General features: G+C 33.3%; 1 protein-coding gene and 1 long non-coding RNA gene across 2 annotated transcripts; one reads left to right on the forward strand and one right to left on the reverse strand.

Annotated features, from left to right (window-relative positions):
- The first annotated feature begins 1,107 nt into the window (after positions 1–1,107).
- Positions 1,108–2,888, forward strand: LOC145576689 (uncharacterized). Its single transcript, XR_014098522.1, has 3 exons — positions 1,108–1,480; positions 2,605–2,737; positions 2,813–2,888. It is a non-coding gene; the product is annotated as an uncharacterized LOC145576689 (long non-coding RNA).
- A 9,208-nt stretch (positions 2,889–12,096) lies between these two features.
- On the reverse strand, positions 12,097–15,889 carry LOC145576690 (pathogen-related protein-like). The gene is made up of 4 exons (XM_081634414.1): positions 15,688–15,889; positions 14,979–15,111; positions 12,801–13,099; positions 12,097–12,421 (listed from the first exon to the last, which is right to left on the reverse strand). The coding sequence occupies exons 1-4, from the start codon at positions 15,829–15,831 to the stop codon at positions 12,269–12,271; spliced, it is 729 nt and encodes a 242-aa protein (XP_081490540.1). The 5' UTR covers positions 15,832–15,889; the 3' UTR covers positions 12,097–12,268.
- Between the last annotated feature and the right edge of the window lie 8,706 nt (positions 15,890–24,595).

Raw genomic sequence — 24,595 nt, forward strand, 5'->3', positions numbered from 1 at the left:
AACAAATAGAATGGCGGCCTTCAGAGCCCTATTCTCAAGAACGCCGCAAAACAGAACAGCCCATTAGGTCACCCTGACCTAATAAAGGGCACATTTTCTAACGACCTATAAATAGGAAGATTTCCCCCATTTTTGGGACACCTTCAATTATTACAACAACCCTACACTCTCTCCCATCAGAGAAAAACACCTGATCTCGGAATCCGAGAAGATATCATCTTTACCTTTTCCGCACCCTTTCATCTTCTACGACTAATACTAACTTGATCGTCGGAGTCGGAGAAATCCAAATGAACATTTATCAAAATTCGAATGGTCATCAATTAATATGTGAATGAACATATATATAGATCATAAAGAGCATTTATCAATATGAGATGGATGATATAAAAAAGAAATTTTCATTATTAGTCATAACAATCATAAGAACTAGAATAAATTGCACACAATTTTTAAAATATTAGGACAACAATTAATAATATAAAATCATGCCTTAACGCAAAATTAGATCGAGAATATCAAACAATAATATAATTCAACTACAATTATAAAAAAAATCACTAACTTCCACAAAAAAGTATAAGACATCACAAATTCTTACTCAAAATATTTAATTTTAGAGAAAAAAATTTGATGAAGATGACAATAATATGAACATATATCAGAAATCTAATGCTCATTTATTAATATGCAAATGGTCATTTACTAATATGCTAATGAACATTTATACAAACGAAAGTGAACATTCACTAGTGGAAAAATTGTCACTTGTAACACCCTATTTGTAACGGTCATGATAAATTTCGTTACAAAAAGAGTAATTGTAACGGGCAAAATATATAACCGTTACGGAAAAAGTCATTTGTAACGGGTAAATAATTGTCCGATACGAATTGTTAATAATCGTAACGGGCAAATAAATGCACGTTACGAATAATTAATATTTGTATCGGACAAATATTAAGTCCGTTACGCGGTTACACAGCGCTAGGGTTTAATACGGAGTACTCCTAAATCTCTTTCGCAGCCGTTTTTTTCCTCAATGCTCTCCTCTCTCTCTCTCCTCCTTCCTGATCTTCTTTCTCTTCTTCCTCTATTCATGTTCATGGCGCACCAGTCGATCCTAGCAACGACGACAGTGACGGGCTGAATCGCTGCTCTAAGTTTTTGTAGCCCGAATCGCCGCTCTCCGGTGTACAATTCAGTTGAAGAAGATGATGCAGCAGAGGATCTGGTGTTTACCTCATCTCAACGAAGTTTTCTTGGAAATTTCCCCCTTTTTTGGATTTTTGATTGGATTTGATATTTTTTTTTATTTTTTGTGTTTTTGCGATTTTAATTTTTTATTTTTTTTTATTGTTTGGAGTTGATTAAGTGAGAAGGGAAGAAGGATTAGGCATCGGAGAGAATCGTCGGTGATTGCTAGTGAGAATAGGAGTTTTCTGGTTGTGGTCGCTTCTGGTGGGTTGAATCTATAGAGGTATCATATTGTTGATACTGTTGTTGTTACTCGGATTCTTAAAGTTACTCTTGTTGTCCCTTTTTAGAATGTGAATTTCATTTGGGGCTATGAAAGGTACCGCTATTTTAGAATCAATTACTCTTTTTTTCGCTTTTTTAAAGAATTGTTTCTTGATTTGGGAGTTTATGTTTGAAATTTAAAATGGGTTTGTGAAAGTCTCAATTTGATTCAAAAATTATCCCAAAATTTGAGTATTTTGGTGTTTACATGTAATTTTGGCATGGATTGCTGTTTTTTTTTAAAAAAAAAAAATTAAAAAACGTATAATATGAGTCCAAATTGTCATTTAATTTCTTAATTTTTATTTGCTTTGGATGTAATATACTTGGATATGTCTTTGTCTTTGCCTTGTTAGTGCCTTATTATCACTTGTTGTATGTAGTGGGATTGCCGGATTGGTTGAGGGATTTCATTATTATTATTTTTATTTTTTCTATCCTGTTTATGCTTGATAGAGTGATTAGAGGATCTAAAAATCCCCTTTAGATGCATGGTGAATTGGAAAGACATGCTTTTGTAAATGTTAGAAGTGGCAGTATATGATAAACTGACATTTGCATTCTACTAATTAATTGTGTTGTGGACTAGTGACTTAGTGAGACATTTTGATTTCTGAATGCTTTATATGAGTAGTGAGTTATATCTTGTAGCTTGATTTGAATTTAGGAGCAGATTGTTATTGATGATCATATCTTTGGTCATCTTAAGGGTTTACATTTGAACTTATAATCATATTTGAGGCTTTATTTTTCTAATAGTATTGATTAAAGATAATCAGCGGTCCTACTATCATTTACCATAGCTTTTGGTATCCTTCTGTAGATGTGATCAAACACAAACATATCATTGACTAAAATGAATTCTTATATTATCTGATTAAATTCTGTAGAATAAGATGTATGCTCATCTGATTAATTTTTTGCATAAAGTTTAGCGCCTATTCGATCATTTACCATTAAATCTAGGACCATTTCTTTTCTTTTCTTTTTTTTTTTTATAGATTACTTTTGTAAATTATTAATAGTTGTAAATTTTTTGGATTTCAGAACAAATAAACTTGGCTTTACCCCTGAATTTCTTAGGCAGGTGAAACTTGTAACTTCTGTTGCATTGCTGCTTGGTGTAGGCCTCTATAATGGTTTTTTGAAGAAAGTTAAACTGAGGAGTATATTTATGGCGACAACTATTGCTGGAACTGCTCTAGGAATGACACAGGTTTGTAGATAACATTCATTTTTCCGTTGGTGCCAATAGTACTCAAACTAAATAGTTTCTGGATTCAATTTTCAGGTTTTCCTTGTAACTGGGCTGAATCGCCAGTTATGTATCAGTGACGAGTGGTTTGCTGTGGGAGATTCCCTGATCCTCACTATTCTTTCTCAGGTACATTCACCTAAAGCTGTTTTTGTTCATGTCTTCCAGTCTTCTGCTGTTTGTCGAAACCTATGACATGGAATTGAGAGTTCAAGTTTGTGTTTAGTTTTAAATAATCATCAGCTTTAATAGAATTCTAGCTTCATATGATAAGGTAAAAGGATGCCTTATCATTTTGTTGTTCAAAGTGTTGTGCCGAGTTAAAATTATTGCCTCTCATATTGAGTTTTTTTTTTCTGACATTATATAGGAGGTCTAGCTTGAAGTAAATTTTCTTATAAGGTCAAGGCCGTTTTGAATCATTTATCCCCCGATTATTGGTTATTGATGACGCTTTTCTCCTTTTTAAGTTTAGATAAGCCTTGTATTGACTATTCTCTCTATTACAGATTTCATTTATGCCTATCCTTGTCTTAGCTGCAAAATTATGTCCAGAAGGTGTTGAAGCTACTTTGTTTGCAACATTACAATCAAAAAAAATAAAATGGTTAAAAGGCAGGCATAGAAATGAAACAGTATCCTAAGAATGAACTAAAGAACAAATAATTGCCCCCCTTTTTTTCACTTCTGCTATTTCTTACTTAATGACTTTTGGCCTTTCAGTCAACCTCTTATACCTGGATGTTCTGAAAAATCATCTATTTCTCTCTCTCTCTTATTTATTTACTTCCATGTTTCTGGTCCAAATGCTAGGTTGTCCCTGCCAGACCCTTTTGTTGGGTATAGGAAATTTGTAACCCCACAATAAAAAAAACTTCCCTTCTTTTTTTCTGTTTATAAGAAGGAAAAACTAAAGCAAAAACAAAAACAAAAATAATGCAAGTACCGTTGAATGCAAAAATAGCCGAAACACCTATTTCTAAGGTTCAGCCCTCTCTTTTTTCTTATGCATATATACCTTTTATTTCTTATGCTATTTTCAAGTATTGTTAAATGCAATAATTTCTACCTATGCTATGCTGGAAATTTAATCGTTTCAAGTGTTTACGTTTGACAAAATAGTGATACGTTGAGTAATTCAACTCTTATATTATTCCTCTTTAATAATATAAGAGTTGAATTACTCAACTGGCCATGAATTGTTGATTGGTTCAATTGATGCATATGTGTTTATTGTAGTTGTGTTAAGTACTTGAGTTGTCTTAGAAGCTCTCTCTATCTCACACTCTCATTCTTTCTTTATATTTAATCTCTATTCTTTCTTAAAGAAATCTGGGTATATTCAAGCAAAACAAGTAACTTTCTTTGTCTCTCAATGGGCAAAGTTCATCCTTTTTTGTGTTATTGATTTGGTGTTATCTGTTTTTGTGATTTTGATTTTTTTTTCATTGATTGGATTAGGTGAGAAGGAAAAAATTAAAGATTGGGGACTTTTCTATGCTGCAGCTGCTACTGTTATTGTTGCTGCTGCTCTACTGTTACTGTTTCTCTAGGAAGCTGTTTAAGCTATAATGTTATTTACAATTTTTTTTTTAATCATTAACCTTGTACAATATTATGAGTTTGTAAGCAGTTTTTAATTGTAACATAATATGGTGTGTATGACATGATTGATAATATATATTTGTGCCATGAAAACAAATATTTAGATTTGGTGGGAAATATTATAGTTGATGTGAGTGGTGAAGGGATAAGATATAGGGGTATTTGTAACTGGTACATATATTGTGCCTGTTACAAATACCCCTAAAATTTTGACTTTTCTAGACATTATTTGTAACGGGTACAATGAATGTTCGTTACTAATATCCACTTATTTGTAACGGGCAGGTGAAATGTCCGTTACAAATAAGTAGTTATTTGTAATGGACATTTCACCTGCCTGTTACGAATAAGTAGTTATTTGTAACGGACATTTCACCTACCCGTTACGAATAAGTAGTTATTTGTAACGGACATTTTACCTGCCCGTTACAAATAACTTTACTCATGGCCGCATAAGTAACGCCCGTTGCCCGTTACGGATGGCCTTTTTTCTACTAGTGATTCTTCAACAATTATTTTCCACATTAAACTAAATTTACATATGTTGAAGCTTAAAGGTTTTGATGATGATGAACGCAAAGAACAAACTTAATCTAATAAGAATTTTCTAAGTGTTGGAATTAGAATAGATTAATAGACTTTGGAAGTGGAAGAGAAACCTGCTTATGAAGACTTGAGAAAATTCAGAGGAAAGTTAAAGAAAGTAGAAGAAGAGTTGAGTTCCACACTGGAACTAACTAAGTTCCCTAATAGGAACATGAATACAGCAAGTTGAGAAGATGAACTTGGTCTGCGTTGAAGACAACAAGTTCCTCAAGAACTTGGCTTGCGAGGTTGCAGTAGAAGTACTAGAGAAGTAAAGACAGTAGGAACTTAGTCCTGGACTGCGTGTGGCCCAAGTATCCTAATCTACAACATTTAACGAAGCAAAGTAGTTTTGTTAAGTTTATATTTTCTAAGATTGTTGTAAATATGTTAGGATAGTTTATGCATGGAATTTATTAGAAACGTGACAAGCTTGGCAAGCTTATATTAGGAAAGTTTAATTTGAAAAGGATAAGTTTTAATTTATGAAAATATTTTCTAAAAGATTTTATTTTATAAAAGGAAAATTTGTTAAAAATAATCCCAAATTTTATGTATTCTCTTTAAATAATCCCAACTTTGGATTATTATTAATAATCCCCAACTTTGGGGTGTATTCGCTCAAAATAGGCCCAAGTAACCGGTAACCTGTTAAAGAGGTAAATGTTGACACGTGTCACCACGTGATTTGCTGAAATGTTAAAAAAATAAAAAATAAAAAACTTGAAAAAAATCAGTCATAATTCAGAAACCCCCCACCATCACGGCATCACCTGTAACCACCGTCACCACCGTCACCACTATCACCTGTAACCACCATCACCTACGCAGCAACTTGCGCACCCACCACTGCATCCCAAAAACACGAGTAGCGACGTGCAATTACCCACAATCCAACAACAATCTCAAACTATCGTTGCAGCACTACCCGTCATCACCACCAAATCGAGGTAGCAACCTGCGAATTGCAGCAAAATCAATTGAACTTAACCCGCGATTCCACGGATTGTGGTTGATGTGTGTTTGTGGGCTGGTGTTGGTCGAGGCAGAGCTGGCTGTCCGGGAGGGAGCGTGGTTGGTGGCGGAGATGGTGGTCGTGGGTGAGATTTCGAGGGTTTTAGGGATTCGTGGTGGAGATGGTGGTTTTGGGGAAAGGGGCGGCGAGAAGGGAAACTATCGGCGTGGGGGAGGGCTTCTGGTCGTCGACGCTTGGGTGGGGAAGACAATTATGGCCGCCGTGGTGGTGGCGGTGGGGAAGGTGGTTCGTGGGTGGAGGCTGGTAGTTTTTATTTTTATTTTTGTAAAAAAAAATTTAAGTTTTTTTTTTTATTTTTGTAAGTTTTTTTTATTTAAAAACAAATTCAGCCAATCGCATGGTGACACGTGTCACCTTAACCTACTATAGCAAGTTAGTAACCGGTTAAGGCCTGTTTTGAGCGAATACACCCTAAAGTTGGGATTATTTAATAATAATCCAAAGTTGGGATTATTTAAAGCAAATACGTGAAAGTTGGGATTATTTTTAACAAATTTTCCATTATAAAATATAGTTCTCTTAAAAAGTTATTATTCTTTTCATAAATCTATCTTTGATAAGTTTTTCTTAAAAGATTTTCTTTATGAAAATGATTTACTTAAAACGTGTTTCTATTAAATCGGTTGATTTAATAAAATCTATCTTTTGGAAAACCCTACTTACTATACGAGTTCCATCTTGTATAAAAAGTAGTAGTCACATTTTATAGAACTTGTGAGTTTATGTATGAAGAATCTGAAGAAAGCTCAATTGTGTAAGTTTGCCAAGTCTAAACTTTGTCGTATTAGTTTCGGACTCCATATGTAGCTTTCCTTTCATATACTAGAAGTCAAGTGTTTGTACTAGTTAGGTTTGGGTGAGTGAATTGTATTTGCATACAATATTGTTGGCTTCTGTTGTGAGGCTGAGAGATTAAGTACTCGGGGAGTATGGAGTGAATCTAAGTCAGAGACTTAGATTGGGTAGAATAGGATTCTACTGTGTAGCAAGTTCAGTCTGAAACTAGTGAGTTTAGGTCTGATTATAATAGGTTGTAACAAGTGTGTTTGCCCAATTATAGTGAAGTGTTTTGGTATTGGAAATCCCTTAGAGGGTCGAGGTTTTACTTCCAGTTGGGCCCTGGAAGGTTTTCTCGTAAAATATTAATTAGTAAACACTAGACCCTAGTGTAGGTAGGACACCCTACACCCCCTCTAAACACGTCGTTTAGAGTACTACCCACACCCCCACTAACTTTCATTTTATCTCTCCTCACTCATTTTTACATTTTCTCTCTCCACACCCATTTCTATGCAAGTTTCTCTCTCATCAAAAGCTTTAATTGCAAAATTAATTTTAAATTATCACAAAAAAATCTTCAAGCACTATGAAATTCAATAAAACAAGGTGTGAAATTTGAAAAAATAAATTATTTTGTTTAAATTTGGAATGAAAAAGAGTTAGGTTTTACTAATTTTTTTGTTGCGATGTATTTCGAAAATGTAATCGAAACATCAACCATGAAAAATGTATATTAATGTAAGTATTATACTATAATCTTAGTAATTTTTATTGAAAAACTAGTAAATTATATTAGTACATTCTACAGTTTTGTTTGCAGAGCGAAGGAAACTGTTTCAGAGAAGAAAAACAAAGATTATAGTTCGTAGTTTTTTTTTTTATTTTTATGAATGTTCATTTTCATTTTGTTAAATGTTCATTTATATATTAGTATAACGTCATTCACATTTTAATAAATGATTAATATACATGTTCATTTATATATTAGTACATAGTCATTTATGTAATAATATTCGTCCTTTTTCATAGTTTAGATTGGAATATTATTTTGATGAATGTTCATATTTATTTTAGTAGATATTCAATCATATACAAGTATATGATCATTCACAATTTCACATATAAATATACGATTATTAGAATTTTGATAAATATTCATATTTTAGTCATTCTCTTCAAATATTCATGTTCATTTCAATTTTGAATTTCAATATATGTTTTTTCTTATATGGATATATGGTAAATCAAACATTAATAGATTCAAGAGTTTAATTATTCAGTGTATATTTCATGTTCATCGATCGTTATCTTTCATGGTCATTTTCAAACTAATAAATGTTCAATTATATATTAATAGATATTCATTTCCATATTCAATTACGTAAATATGTTCATTTATGTATTAATAGTTGTTCATTTATGTATTAATAGTTGTTCATTTTCATATTAATAGATAGTCATTTCTACACTAATATATGTTCAATTCATTTATATATTAATACATATTCATTTATATTGATAGATGTTCATTTCCATATCGATCATGTTAATTGTTATACTCATCCATGTTCATATTCATATGAAAATTGGTTCATTCTAACACTTATTCTTGCTCAATTCTAATAAAAAAATTTATATTTTTTTTGTCTGTTAGTTAAACAAAGAATCGTGGATATAATGAGTTAAACCACACAATAGCAAGAAAAAAAGTAAGACGACAAAAATAAAGAAATCGAGAAGGCATGGAGTCGCCAAGCAATATGAACCAATAACACGTGCTTAAATTCCTTAAATTTGAATGATCGAGAAGTTTATATTTATAAATGCAAAGGAATAGGGAAAAAAACCTTAGCAATAAGATGAATATCTTCATCAAGTGATATGTTGGATCCGATATTGCTTTTACTGTATATTATTAGTTATTACACATCTTAACTATTGAATATGTAAAATGATAATTAACATATATCAAAACCACCCCCTCTTTACATAGTATACGTGTTATATAATTATTAATTTCAAAAGATAAATTAATTTTTATTATATATAAATGTTAATTAACGTATTGATAAATGTTCATTTTCCATTCTTATTCATGATCATTTTATTTTTAACAAGGAAATGCATTAATTTTAAAATGAACATGTACATATACTTAAAAGTTCATTTTTATACTACTAATTAAAGCACCCAATTATATCATGAAGTAGTTATTTTTACAAATTTAATAAGGAATTTCAATAAGAGTGTGTGCTATATTGTAGTTGTCATGGAAATGATTCTTACAATTACAATAAGGAGTGTGTGCTACCTTCAAAATTTTCAATAACCAGCACAAATATTATAAGTTTTATACATTTTTCATCTATAATAATACTCCTTAATTAAATGTTCAATTATAAATAATTGTATGTTCATTTACAACTATTAAATAAATATGTTCATTTTTGAAATATTATATGTTCAATTATAAATAATTGTATGTTTATTTACAAATATTAAATAAATATGTTCATTTTTGAAATATTTATAGGTTCAATATAAATAATTGTATGTTCATTTACAACCATTAAATAAATATGTTCATTTTGAAAATATTATATGTTCAATTATAAATAATTGTATGTTCATTTACAACTATTAAATAAATATGTTTATTTTTAAAATATTATATGTTCAATTATAAAATTATACGAGTATACAGTTTATAACAAAATTTAAAAATTATACACTTCTTATTAAAATCAGAAGCAAGCTTTATCTATCAATGGTGGTTTAAACTTCATTCTTTACCATTTTCTTTCTCCTTCTCAATCATTTGTATTTGTCTCCTTTAACCCAACCTCAACTCCAACCAAAAGAACTCCAACCAAAAGAACCAATCGCCGCTACCACAAAATATCGACCACCGCTGCTGCCACAAAATATTGACCACCACCCCTGCCACAAAAACTTATGTTATCTCGCCTTCATCGCTGCCACCACAACATAACAACAAAATTGCATTTTGCTTGTAAATTGTAATTACTGCGATTAGGATCGAAATCATGAAGCAGAGATTAAAAACTGAAGAAAAAAAATATAAAAAATCAAAGATAAGAACATAATAACTCGCATTGATGAACAATTGAAACTACAATTCCAATTCTAGATGGAAACACAACTTCATAATCATAATCAAAATCGGAAATTAAAGTATTATCTATTAAAGCAACACAATTAAAAGAATCGAAATGAGAAAAAAAAAATTGATTAATAATGACGATAAAATCAGAGAAATTAGGAGAAAAAAATGTTAGGAGAGAGAAAATGGAAAAATTAATTGAAAGAGAAAGAAATTCAGGCTTTAAAATCATATGTAACAGAAAAAGAAGTAAAAAAAAAAAGGAAAAAAAAATTATAAGCAGTTTAAAATGACATAAATTTGATTGTTGAGGAAAAGATGTAGTGAGGTGAAGTGTAGGGAGATATGTTGGGAAGGAGGTGTAGGATAAAAATTTGTAGTAAAGTATTGTGTGTTGTGCAAGTTCCTTTTATATTCTGTTTTTATATTTTACAAAATTAGTCACTAGGAACTCACCTACAATTCACCCCCCTTTTATAGTGATCGTCCCAATTAACAACATCTCAATAATCTGACGAAATAGATCAAACTATCCAGAAAATTAGAACAACACTCCATTTTCAATTATTTATGTCTAATAATTATATAATATAATAACACGCCATAAACTAATTCAACACAAGAGTACATAAAATATTGATATAATTCAACCAATATATTAATTTTTTTTTTCTGTGATTTGACAATCAATTTGGGGAAAAAATTAGAGTATAAAATCAATATTTAACAATTATATCAAATCATTGAAATGAATAAAGGAGAGAGAAATTAGTACCTCATCAAAGATTATTTGCGTCAACAATGAAGCTCTCATAAGAAGTGATATGAATAGATGATGATTAAACTTTTATGATGAAAAATATGAAGGTTTTTAAAGAGAGAAAATTAAGGATGAAGGTTTTTGGAGAGAGAAAATGAATATGATGAAATTTTTTGGAGAGAGAAAATAAAGGATGATGGTTTTTTAAGAGGGAAATCATAGAATGATGCTTTTTAGAAGATAACAATGGTGATATATATAATCTGAATTTTTTTGGGGGAGACTATATTTGGGAAGGAGGTAAATTGGTGGTGGGTGGGGTGGGGTGGGGTGTGGGGTGGGGGTAGGTATATTTACCTACACTAGGGTGTAGGAATTAATAATTTTGTTAGTATGACATAGGGGTGAAACAAACTCGGTTTAAAACCGAACCAAACCGAAAACCGAACCGAATAAGAAATTTGGTTCGATTTCGGTTTTTTTTTAAAAAAAATTCAGTCTGTGGTTCGGTTTCGGTTTGCGAAAATGAAAAACTGAACCACACCGAAATATAGGCCCAATCCAATTAAACCCTAGCCCAACTCTGAATTACCCTAGGTATATAATGAAAAAAAAACCCTAATCACTCTCAGCCCCCCCCCTCTCTCTCTCTCCATCCTTTCTCTCTCCTTTCCTCTTCTCCTCTTGCGGATTTCGTCCATTCTCTCTCCTCTCCTCTCCTCTTCTTCGCTTCACGCCTTCACTCTCCTCTTATCTTTTCCTTTTTCTTGTCTTTCTCCTCGCCACCATTAACGAACACATCAACGAATTCGCTTTCAAATTCGCCCCCTTCACCATTTATGAACACCATCAACTAAATTCGAGGTTTTGATTTAGAACACCATCAACTAAAGGTTTTTCATGTCAAATTCGACCATGAAAACTCTACATCTAGAGTTTTCATGGTCAAATTTGACCTTTAAAACCCAAATTCGATGTTATTTCGATGGAATATGAGGTATGTCCTCCTTTCTTTCTTTTAATTTGGTTTGAGTTTTTTTTTTTTCTACTAATTTATGCTAAGCTTCTAATTTATGTCCAATTTTTTCTGATATTTTGGTGCTTTTTATTCCAATTTTAGTTCAATGATATTAGGGTTTTATCTTAATTTTTTCGAGATTATAGTAGTTCGATCTTTATAGTAAATATGTCTAGGAATGTTTGCGGATCTGGGTTAGGGGTGGTGAGATAAGGTTAAAAGTTGTTTAATTATGTTTGTATGGATTGGTTTGGTTTGGTTTGGTGTGGTTTGATTCGGTTTTTTTTGCAAAATTTGATGTTTATGGTGCTTGATATGAAAATTCGGTTTGGTTCGGGTTTTTTATATGAAACCGAAATAAATATAGTTTGGTTTGGTCGGTTTCTAAAGTAAAGTGGTGCAGTGTGGTTTCTAAAATCCAGAAACCGAATTAGAGTGGTTCGGTTTCGGTTTGGGCAAAAAACGTTTAAAAAAGAGAAGGGAAAAAAAAAAACTTATTTAAAGATACAAAGCATCTACTTAATTAGAAGAAAAGTTTCTTTCAAAAAAAAAAAAAGAAGAAGAAAAATAATACATTAGCAAATTTAATGGCCCAAGGGACAACCAGAGCCCTGAACAGCTCTGTGATCTTGATCTTGACCTTGGCCTATAGTTGCCTCTCCTTTCAAAAGTCCTCCAAACAATTCTGCTGGGTCATAGTAGATTTCCGCATCCTCTACAAGTAGAAATTCATCTACCTACATACACATACATGCCAAGTATCAATAATAAAGATGATAATTACTTAGATCATCATTAGATTAACTTCACTATAATTCCAACAAATTAAATAAAATAAAAAATACGAGTGTTGTTTCTCCACGATACACAATTACACATGTATATTACACAAGAACTGTTTAAAATGATGGTAATGATATCTTACTTTTGCAGGCTAGGCAGTTTAAAGTGACAATGATGATCATAAAAATAAGGGGTAGGTGTAACACATGGCATACTAGCATTAAATAGTTTTGTAATAGTTTTGAAAGTAACAATATCTTGTCTACATTATCTCTAAATTAAAGTATGACATACATCGCATAAGAAAGATAACGAGTGGAGAGTAATACATACTTTGAGAACGCCAAGACCATAAAACTCGACCATCTCCCCTGTAGGAGCATGACCTTTGTAAGGACTTTCAAAATAACCCCAATGCCTAAACTTGAAAGCAATGTTAGGAGGTCCGGAATAAACACACATCACTTCCCAAGCGAATCCACGAGGTAAAGCTGATCGAAACACTTCATGAGAGGACTCGAAGGTCTCTTCTTCAGCTTTGTAGTATTGGAAGTTCTTAGGTAAAGAAGACTTCAGCAAAGCATTATAGCTTCCAATCTTAAGAGCTTCTTCTCCCGATAAACCTTCCCTACCTACATAAATTATCCATATTAGAAGTTTTTCAAAAACTATAAAAATCGCGATTTTTTATTTATTGTAAATATCTCTAAGCCAAAATTCTCTCACAAATAATCATAAAATAGTTAAATTGAGATTAGAGGGAATGGTTAGAGTTAGGCATATCATTAGAGGTGGGCATCGTGCCGTCTCGGGCCACCGCGGACCGTGCCTGGGGATGGCTCGTGCCGGGCCGTGCCACCTTTTGGCACACCCCAGCCCACGTGCTTGGCATGCCGTACCGGGCCGAGCAGCGGGCCGCCCCGGATTTTTCAATTTTTTTTCTTTTTAATTTTTTTAAAATACGATGTGTATTTTTTTTAACAACTTTAAAAATGAGTATATTTTAAATAATTTTATTAATTTATGTTATGTTTTTGTATTATTATATTATTAGTTAGCAAAAAACAACAATGCATATAATTAAAAAATTTACGAGTGCGATAAAACAAAAATTGATGAATAACTTATTTTATTATATGCCGGTACTTAATATAACTGTTGTAATATAGCTGTTTATGGTTGTTAGGCTGTGAAAAGTAGCCGTTGAGTACGAGCCGGGCCGTGCCTCGTGCCGTGCTCACAGGTCGTGCTGGTCTGCAGGCCAAGCACTGTGCCACCCACCGTGCCCGAGCCGTGCTCGTGCCGCTTTATCAAAATTTTGTTCACGGCACGGCCTACTACTAGGCCAGCATGCCGTGCCGTGCCAATACAGTGTCGTGCTCGTACCGCCCACGTGCCGGCACGGCCCATGCCCACCTCTACATATCATATATTCTATATATCTTTTAGGGTCTGTTCACTTCAGCTTAATTTCAGTTCACTTCATCTCTAATTAGTTCAGTTCAGCTCTTAATTTTCTTCTCTCATAGAATATTCATTTCAGCTCTATTCAGTTTAGTTCAGCTTCAATCAGTTCAGTTCAGCTCAATTCAGTAAATGTGAACACACTCTTAGTTTGAACATTTCTAATAAATCTAATTGATTCAATTAATTTGTTTTTGTCGGATATATTGCACGATTTTGTATGGAGGAGGAGTATAATAAGTTTTTATAGAGAGATGATATTATTATTGCTATGATCATCTTTCAATACTTATATATAGCCGAGAAGATAATATACAGAAAATTAAGTAAATAAAGAAAATGTTTCACTTAATTTTTTTCAATTTTTTAAAGGCAAAAGCTAATAAGCGCCCCCGGGGCGTTAGATAAGAGAATTAAAGTGCAAATATTAGAGTAAAATTAACATTAATTACACCGAACGACTTGTGATTTTGTCATGCATTCCTAACTTAATACCATTTCAACCAATATAATTACTCCTTATCTAACGCCCCGGGGCACTCGTTAAAATTAAGTAACAATTGACCTTCTTAAAAGATTCATCTAAAAGTTGATACAAATTAATGCTAACAAAACAATTTAAAATTAAATTCAAATCTACAAGCAATATATAATTAAAGAAATGTATAATCAATAAGTAAACAATAATAGACCATTCGAAAAAATCTCACGCAATAGACTAAATGGCTCATTGAAGTTACTTGTCTAAAGTCAACCATTCTATGATCTCATGTCATACCATAAAGAAACATAATTATCACAACTTAAACCAGTCATTTATTGATTTTAAAAGATCTTATCCATCCCAATGTAACTAAAAATTTTGACCATTAATTCTCATTGTTACATAAGATAAAATAAAGATTTATGTGGTATGTGTGATATATATTTTTGTTACTTGCAGTTTCGTTTCAATTTATATGTTTTTTACTTTGCATAATTTTAACTATTGGTGAAAGGGGAGGTAATTAATCAAAATCTTTAATTTAAAGAAATTAAATTAATTACCATTAACAAAAAGCTTGAACTTATCAGGATTTATGGTGCGGAAATCCTGCAAGCGAGGTTTGTGAGAGAGCTCCATCTCCCACGACTTGATTGCATTTTGAACGGTCTCTTCTAGTGACCCTTTTGGCCATTCCTGTTTCACATTAAATAAAATTTGCAAACTATTATCACATTAATCAAAGTGCACTTATTTACATACTATATAAAATACGGAGTAATATATTAAATATTAAACTACAAATATTTTTTTTATTTATTACTCAATCTTATCTTTGGATTAGAACACATATTTCTTATTTATTACTCAATCTTATCTTTGGATCAGAACACCTAAGAAGTATAAGCCTCGACAACATCATCAATAACAACAACAATATCAAAAAGCCTTGATTCCAAGAAATAAAGTTGGATACATAAACCAAGTCATCAACCAAGATTATCCTCTCTGACCTTTCATCCCAATCCCTTCATTCAATCACGACTTTTTATTATAATTAAGGTAAACTGAATAAGGCCTAAACCTTAGCGAAAACAATAACAACAACATATAGGCCTTAATAGTTCCAAGGATGGAGTCGACTACATCGTCTCCATGAACCAAGTCACAAACCAAGATCCTCTCCACCCCTTCATACAATCACGACTTTTCGCAATTAAAATCAATTCAAAGTGCAAAATTATTAAAACATGATGATATACACAAACGTACCTTTTGCCTGCCTTCTTCAAAGAGTTTGTTGACAGCATCATACGTAGGTGGAGCACCATGCCTCCAAACTATGTCATCGTTGGTTGCATCTTCATGCAAGAAAGTCCTATACTTGTCTACTTTCACCATACCTTCGGATGCCATTTCTTTGGAGTTTGCTTAGCTTTTTTCAGTGGATATTGTGATTTGTGTGCTTGTTTCAAAGATGAGGTTTTTTAGTATATATATAGGAGGCTGAAAATGTTTTTGGGTTGATATATCATTGATTAAGAGTATCAAACAGGATTTTCAAAAAATCAAACAAGATTAAAAAAAAAAAAAAAATCTAACCAATAATATTAATATAATACTATTGTATGGGATGATATCCGGGAATGACCGATATCTTGCGAAAGCGCGTGACCAGATCACGAGAAGACGCCGATATGTTACAGAAAGAGGACATGTCGGCCTGCCGCAATTTAACACGTGGCAACAGAAACTCGACACTTGGCGCGAAAGGTTGTGCATGGGTGAAAGCCACCTGTCAAGGTAGATTACTATAAATAAGTAGATAAGACCTCATTAATAGGGACAATTTTAATGACTCTCTCTCTCTAATCTCTCTCTACTTTCTTTCTCTTACTTGTCTTCTCTTCTCAAATACTTTCTGACTTTATCATCGGAGTGGTTATCCCTGCATCACCCCGGGGTTAGCTAACTTCTTCTCATTGTGTAGGTTCTCAGCTTGCCGATAGGGGTATCAGAATCTCAGTTCCGAGTTCCTGGAGGAGTTGGGATCAGACAGAAACAACTATATACTTCCTCTGTTTCTTAATACTTGCAACATTTCTCTTTTTACACTTGCCAATGCACTATTTTAATTGTTAATATCTTTAATTGCGTACCAATGTGTAAAATTATAAAACTTTAATACTATGAAAGTACAAATCAAGACGAGTAAAACAAGTTCTCACATGATTATATTTTTCCTAATTATAAATAACCAAAACTAGTTAAAGTGAGATATGTGAATAGTGTAAAAGTCAAAATGTTACTAGTAAAAAAAATAGAAGTATATCACTACTCCATCCATTTTCAAAAATTTGTCCCCTTACTTTATGTAAATTTCAGTACATATATATTTTTTTGGTTAGTTACTGTAATAATATATTTAATTATTTAGTTTCGTATAAGTTTTCTACAAAAGTTTATATTTTGAAACTATAAATTAGAACAAATCTAGCAAGACTACACATTGACATATGTACTGTATATATACTTGTGTATTATTTCTTATATATTGAAGATAATTAATTTTTAGTCAAATTTTTGACTCTCTAATTGTATATACTATAACCTTAACTTGATCGACTAGCAAAATTACATCATTGAGATGAAGATTAATCCAACCATAACAATCATTGACAAGTACTATTTGTCTACTACGTATATAGTATTATAAAATGAGCTTTATTATAAGATATATTCAGTTAAGTGACCTTAATTAAACACTAAGTGAGGTACCTAATTCTAATAATGTCAACGGAATAGACATATAAAGCCATATCAATGATTTTATTTAAGGTACAATTCTAATCAATGATTGTATTTTAGCCAATATTCTTTTTATTACACTCTATAATGTTGTCTCTTTTCAAAAAGTAATCACAATTCACAAGTATTCACCTGCTACTTTACTTAATTATTTATTTCCCTTCATAAAATATACTTCCTACACTTTTTAATACTTGCAACACATCCTTTTTCATATTTAAGAAAAAGTGGATTTTATGTGATTTAAAACAATTAAAATGGAGGAGAGAGATATGAATATAATTTAGTGGGCTATGAGATTATAATAAGGATAATAGTACAACTTTTGACATAAAATACTTTCCAATTATAATGTGTTGCAACTATTGTGACACTTCCATTTTAATGAAGTGTTGCAACTATAAAGAAACGGAGGAAGTATGCATAATAAGAGCCTGAGAGAATTTTGTAAAACAAAGAGAGTGGGTATACCTTTTATATACACCCAGGTATAAATAGAGGTAAGTGCATCCACTAATTGTATTTTACTCATTTAATATGTTTTTTTGTTCATTTTAAGATTTTTAAATGAACAATTACATTAAGGTGCATACACTGGGGTGTATACATCTATTTTTATAATTAGTTGGGGGGAATAATCATAACATCATCAATGTTTATGAGCTCTCTCTCAATTGGTCAACACCCACCTAAATCCAATATTAGAGTAGCCGTTGTCATTTTGCCAAGCCAAAAAATAAATAGTACCCATCAAATCACATGTAGTTTTGGATGAGTTTATGTAAAGCTAAATTTAATCACTTTCACATTTGAGGCCAGGTCAAAATCTAATCCATATTTCCCGTAACCTAACATAATCCAGCGGTATATATATACTCCATCCGTTTCATAATATACTTCCTGTTTTTCTATTTTGGAGTTCCAAACTTCTTTTCCCTGTTTCTATTTTTAAATAGTATATAAAGACCATTATACCATCACTTATTTAACTTTATTAATTGTACTTCCTAAATTAATCTTGAATTTTGCACATGCTTTTTACTTTTTTTTCCACTTTCTCTCTCTAACTTTTGTCTGTAATTGTACTTTTTACTTTTAGTACTGTATTTCATCCACTTTCTCCTCCTATTTCTTAAATATAGTGAAAAAATACAAACAAGAACTACATTATGGGACGGATGTGTGTGTTTTTCACAAATACAATGTTTAAAATTTGTGAAAAAGACTCTTATATGTTCAAAGTGGTGAAAAAAGGTCCTTATAAGTAACTTTTGTTGTGAGAAGGGACCTTGACATCAGAATATGACCCCTGACTTCACTTTCCCGGCATTGACCATCATGTGACATGCACGTGATGTTTAAAAAATGTTTTTTTTTCCAACTTTTTTCCCATGATTTTGAGGAAAGAGAAGGAATTTTAGAAAAAAATTGGGAATAAATAGAGAGAGAATGTGAAAACATAGGGACTAGGGAAAAAAAGGAATAAAGGGCTTTTTAAAAACATTATGTGCCACGTACGTGATGGTCAACACCGAAAAAGTAAAGTTAATGGTCATATTTCGACGTCAATGTCCTTCCTCGCAACAAAAGTGACTTATAATGACTTTTTTCACCACTATTAACATATAAGGTCATTTTCAAAAAAAAGTGAATATACAAGTACCTTTCTAACAAATTATAAAATTTTGATGTATATGTTAGTTGCAGTCTGCTTGTTGGTTTATCTACCAAAGCAATGATGGAAGACACAAATGTATTCAACTAGATAAACTTCATTGTGCCCGTCTCGTTTGCTCACATAATTTTGAAACTCTTGTTGCACCTTTCATGGGATCAGAAATTCAGAATTAAGCTAAGCACTTTCTACTTGAATTTGTTCATTAAGGAGAATTTTATTTGTTGATAGAGTTGTATCAGCTATATTTATTTGATCTATTGCGTAGCATCCTCTCTGTTATTCCTACTTAATTATAATCTTCATGTATCATGCATTTTAAATTTGCTTGTTAATATCATCTCAATTGTCCATAAATAGTTTGCAGCACACCAAGTACGAGTTTATTTACGATGTAGTTAGTAATTCAATATCATTGCAACTCCAAGGCTAATGATCCCAAAAAAAAAATAAAAAAAATAAAAAAAATTTATATATATATATATATATATATATATATATATATATATATATATATATATATATATATATATATATATATATATATATATATATATATATATATATATATATATAACTCATACATTGTTTTCGGGAAATGATTTTGGCACACCTCTATATGAGAGCACAGTTTTCTATACTCTTCTCATATAAGGATGTGCCAAATTTAATTAGTGGTGTGCTAAAATCAATTTCTTTTAGGTATTATAACTTGGTAGAAGGGTTGTAGTATAAAAGACCTTGACTTTGAATATTATGTCTTAAATTTTTCCGCAAGCTAGGCATTGGCGTAGTTAGGCTACTAGTCTGGAGAATGGAAAATTTTCTTCCTGTCACATGTTTGCTAGCTTGACTTGGACGACTTCATAATACTTGTGACCAAGAGAACTTAGAGTAGGAATTGTCCATAAATCACTATGAACAAGATCAAAGGGCATAGTAGTATGAGACATGGAATCATACATGTTTAATTGCCTTATTACAATTGATGAAATTACTACTACGCAAAGAACTTAGAATTGCATTTCCCGGAAGACCTAAACGAGAATGCCACACACTAGGAGAGATAACTGCAAAAGCTGACGGAATGGAAGTTGAAATGAGTTAATGATCGATGAAGAAAGGATAGAGATCGTCATTGCTATTACATCTCCCTATTTTTCTCCCTATCTGCAAGTCCTTCACAGAAAACCCAAAAGCAACAAATTCAATAGACACATTATTATCAACAGTGAATTTTGAGATGAGATTTTTGACAATTAAGTTTGGGAACATGTAGGACATTTTTGAGTTGGAGTGTGTTTTGGTTTAAGGAATCGTGACCATAACCGTGAATTGGAATTTTGTTACCATCACCAACAATAATAGAATTATTATGATTTTTGCTCAAATGAAAATATGACGATAAGTTACCTTGAGAGTTCGTCATATGCTTGCTCGATCGATGTTGGTTGGCATATAACCCGAAGTAGAAGAAGGATTGGTCATGAAATTTGCTTGAGGAGGTCGAGGCCCTAGATAACCGAGCTGATGGTTTGCCTGACTCGGCCCGGCTACTACCCAATGTGCTGGACTCGGACCTTGTGTTGGGTACGGGTAGGGGGGTGTAGGTTATGGATCTTGTTGCTAGTAGGCCCACGATGATAGGAACATCTACCATCGCTTGCTGCTGCTTCTGCTGCTGCTGAGATGCGGTGGCTGATGAGTCTATTTTATATATATTTTATTCCCCGTCCCACGGTCATATTTGTGCTTATTTGAACTCTACGGAGCTATTTTTTATTACTAATATACGTTTCCTAGTGTTTTTGTAGAGTTGGTATTATTTTGTAGGAATTCGCATATTTATGACAATTTCCGAGCTTATTGAGCCACTACAAAGATATTGGAGTCGGATCATATTTTATGACCATATATTTAAAGCCCAAGACCGAGTTAAAGAGATTTGGTTCGGTGAATAAGGGCTCGGTTTTAGTGAAGGAGTCCACAATATACAACCAAACAAGTGTCACAGACCAAGAAGGAAAGAAAGAAGAAATGGCCTAAAGCAAGAGAAGGAGCAAGGCCCAGCCGCAACTCCAGCTGACCGGGCCCGATCGGGCGAGGCCTGGCCCGGTCAGGCAAATAGCCTCTGCATCAGCATATTTGGGCTATTGGGCTTATTAGTTATTGGGCTCGCTGACTCCTCTTGATGTCGGTTTCCTTGTTTTGGTGGGAATTTGTTTTAGTGGACTTTCCTTATAAAAGGAGTGATAGTACGTAGGTGGGGATTTGATTAGCTTTAGTTTGGTTTTAGTTAGCTTTTAATTAGTTTAATTTGAGTTTAGTAGTTTTTCTCTTTCTCTCTCTAACTCTTTCTTTTCACTTTCTCTCTCTACTTAATATTTTCTCTCTCTAGACTTTTCTCTCTACCATACTCTTGATCTTGACTACTTTGTAATTTCGCCGTCTTGGTACGATTTCTATTTCAATTAATTTCAGTATTTTCTTCCTTTCAATTCCTTATGGCTTACTTTACTATTATGCATGTTTTAGATTTAATTATGTGTGAGTAGTTTAATTCTAGGGTTTATGGGGATCCATAATTAATATGAAGGGATAATTTGTTATTATTGATATTTGATATTGCATGATAATTTCTTATTGAATTGTTTTAATTCTTTGCAATTAGATTATGAATCGAGCAGATGTAATTTGATTGTGAATGTTTAGCAATATTGAATTGATGAATCGAGCAGATGTTAATTTAATATTAAAGGTTGTTTTCAATAGAAACTTAGATCTAGTAAATTGCGAGAGCCTGTTAGATCTATGTTGATTAATAAATTGCGAGAGCTTGTTAATCATGTTATTTGTGCAATGTTGATTATTGATTGTTATCTTTTATCCCGGAATATTAATTATTGGTGAACCTGTGACCCTAGGCCTTCTTATTATTGTTTTTCTCCCTGAACTTGATCTCCGTAGTTTAATTTCACATTACAAACAACAAATTGGTTACTTTAATAATTTAGATTATATTAATTAATTAGGAGTAGAAAGACCAGTTTTCCTGTGGATTCGACCCTACTTCCCTATCTACTTTAGTTAGAGGATTTAGGTATTACTTTTTATTAGGGGAATACGACTTTACCCTGTCAAACTCGCCCGATCGGGCGCGCGTACGCGTCAGCAAAACTGCTCAACTTCGATAGGCCATAACTTTTGCGTTTCTTATCGGATTTTGGCGTGTGACCTATCATTGGAAAGCTCTTTAATTCTACTTTCCAATGCAATTGAAATAACTGCATTATGATTTATAGATCAAAAGTTATGATCAGAATAGTGCACCTGACTCAAATTTAGACTTTTTCCCACTAACACTTTTTTCATTCTTGCCCAAATTTGTTCCAAAGAGATGCATTTCAATCCTCAAGGCTTTGGTGACATTGATGTGGTGATGATGAGGAGTAATCACCTTGACTACTAGCTTCCCTTTATGACAATGAGGACATTTTCCAATTTAGCTTAGGGGGAGGTTCTCGTGTTCACATGGTATATCTTTCACTCTTTCGTTTTATTTATTTATTTATTTATTTATTTTTTGTTTTCTTTTGGTGTGCTTAGTATAGATTTTATTGATTTCTTAGTTTGTTTTATTCCAATGAATAATGAATCATGCTTCCCTGTGCCCCTTGATTAAAATTTTTCAAAATTGTTTTGATTCTTGGTATTTGATGATGAATATTGTGGATTTGTTGGTCATGATTTGAAGTTTAATTGCTTGGATTCCTAAACATGCGTCAATTTGTCCAACTACTTGTGAATATAGTGCTTGACTAGTTGATTTGGTTAGGAATGTGTGTTTAGTTCCTGGTATGTCAATGAATTTGAGTATTGGTTTGCAACTATGAGTAGTGTTTCATGACTCAATATTATGCACATGTGGAGGACGAAGGCATTTGTTCTTTTAGGTAGCCTTCAGATTTATTTAAATACATTTGTTCCCTTTTGATTAGGGGAATACGACTTTACCCTGTCAGTGGCCGAACTCCGCTGCTGTTGTTGTTGTGGTTGGGTAATTCGGCCAGCAAAACCACCGCTCTTTCCCTTGCCTTTACCGCCCTTTCCTTTGTTAGGTTTTCGGCCACTATTTTGTGCATTATTCCCATGAGGACTACCAGATATTTGGGAATTTTCAGCATGAGGTTGCGAAGCCAGAGTTGAGGATTGAGCCATATGCGCCTCCTCATGAGACTCGGACTGAAGTTCAACATTGTCTTGCTCTTCCAATTCAAGCATTGAACGCAAGGCATCAAAAGAGGGCAAAGGATTTAGATGACAGACAGAAGTTCGAAAGGGTTTGTAATCCTCCGATAAACCTTTCAAAAGCTGTAATGCCATTTGATTATCGGAGACCTTATCTCCGACATTCTTCAAACTATCAGCAAGAGTTTTAAGACGGGTGCAATAGGGCTTCACACCATCAAAATGTTCAAGTTTGGTGTTTATGAATTGACCATCCAGTTGCAATGCCCTAGGAGACTTATTATTGTGGAAACGTATCAATCGCTTTATCATACTGATCAACGATGGAATTAAGTAGGTCATTGGATATTGTCCCATAAATCCATATATACTTGCGCACAATATCGTTAAGTTATTGCCAAAGAGCCATGTCAACAGGTGCTGTTTCAGGGTTTTTTGTGATCTCCTCGGATACTGGTCACGCTCTACTGACAATGAGACTCGGACACCTGCAAAACAACGAATATTCCAGTGATCGGAATATTCGCCTCCGACGATCAAGTTAGTGATCGGAAATCGGAAAAGCTAGAGAGAGAAAGTAGAGAGAAGTTGAAGCTTTTTAATGCTCTGTATTTATGTTATGTCGTAATCCACCCCTCCCATCATAAATGATTGGGGTATTTATAGGGGTGGGAGCATGTGCCCCTCTAGGGTTTGTACCCTAGAATGTCGTGACGTGATTGGCTGCGCAATCAGGGGTCGCCACGTGTCATGGGGGGGGGGCGCCGTTTTACGGCTTTCAAGGGTTTCTCGGGATTTGGGCCTGATGTAATCAGGGCCTTTTTCTCTTTCTGATGTTATATTCTGTATTTAAAGATAGCTGACATGTGTCACCCTGTCAGGTGGACACGTGTCACACTCTCATAGGGCCACGTGTCGCCTTCTTATTGGGCCACGTGTCACTATGAGATTGGGCCACGTACCTGGGGTATTTTTACCCTAAACATTTGCCCCTCAGAGGGGGTGGCTCGTACACTTACTGGCCGCCTCCTCTGATCTTACATTCTGGACGTCCTGGTACTCTGGGTTGGGTTTACCTCCCATCTGCCCTGGACGTCCATATACTTTGGACTCAAAGCTCTCTTTGCTACCTGGACGTCCGTATATTTTGTTTTGGACGTCCTCGTAGTCTGGGGTGAGCTTGTCTTCTTGCTCATTTGGACGTCCATACTTTGTACTGGACGTTCTCGTACTCTGAGAGAGGCTTAACCCCTGATTCATTTGGACGTCTACATACTTTAGACTGGACGTCCTCATACTCTGGGAGGAGCTTATCTCCTAGCTAATCGGGACGTCCGCATTTTTTGGACTGGACGTTCTCGTATTCTGGGAGGAGCTTATCTCCTAGCCACCCAGAGCGGCCTCAGCAGTGGGACTAGACGTCCTCTTATTTTGGTCTGGACGTTCTGA

The sequence above is a fragment of the Chenopodium album genome, chromosome 13 (genome assembly GCF_948465745.1).
Source record: "Chenopodium album chromosome 13, dcCheAlbu1.1, whole genome shotgun sequence".
Lineage (NCBI taxonomy): Eukaryota > Viridiplantae > Streptophyta > Magnoliopsida > Caryophyllales > Amaranthaceae > Chenopodium > Chenopodium album.

Coding starts and splice junctions, on each gene's coding strand:
- LOC145576690 (XM_081634414.1), bottom strand. CDS start 15,831: ATGGCATCCGAAGGTATGGTGAAAGTAGACAAGTATAGGACTTTCTTG. Junction 15,112..15,687: donor TTGAAGAAGGCAGGCAAAAG/GTACGTTTGTGT, acceptor AATGTGAAACAG/GAATGGCCAAAAGGGTCACT. Junction 13,100..14,978: donor GTTCAAGCTTTTTGTTAATG/GTAATTAATTTA, acceptor TAATTTATGTAG/GTAGGGAAGGTTTATCGGGA.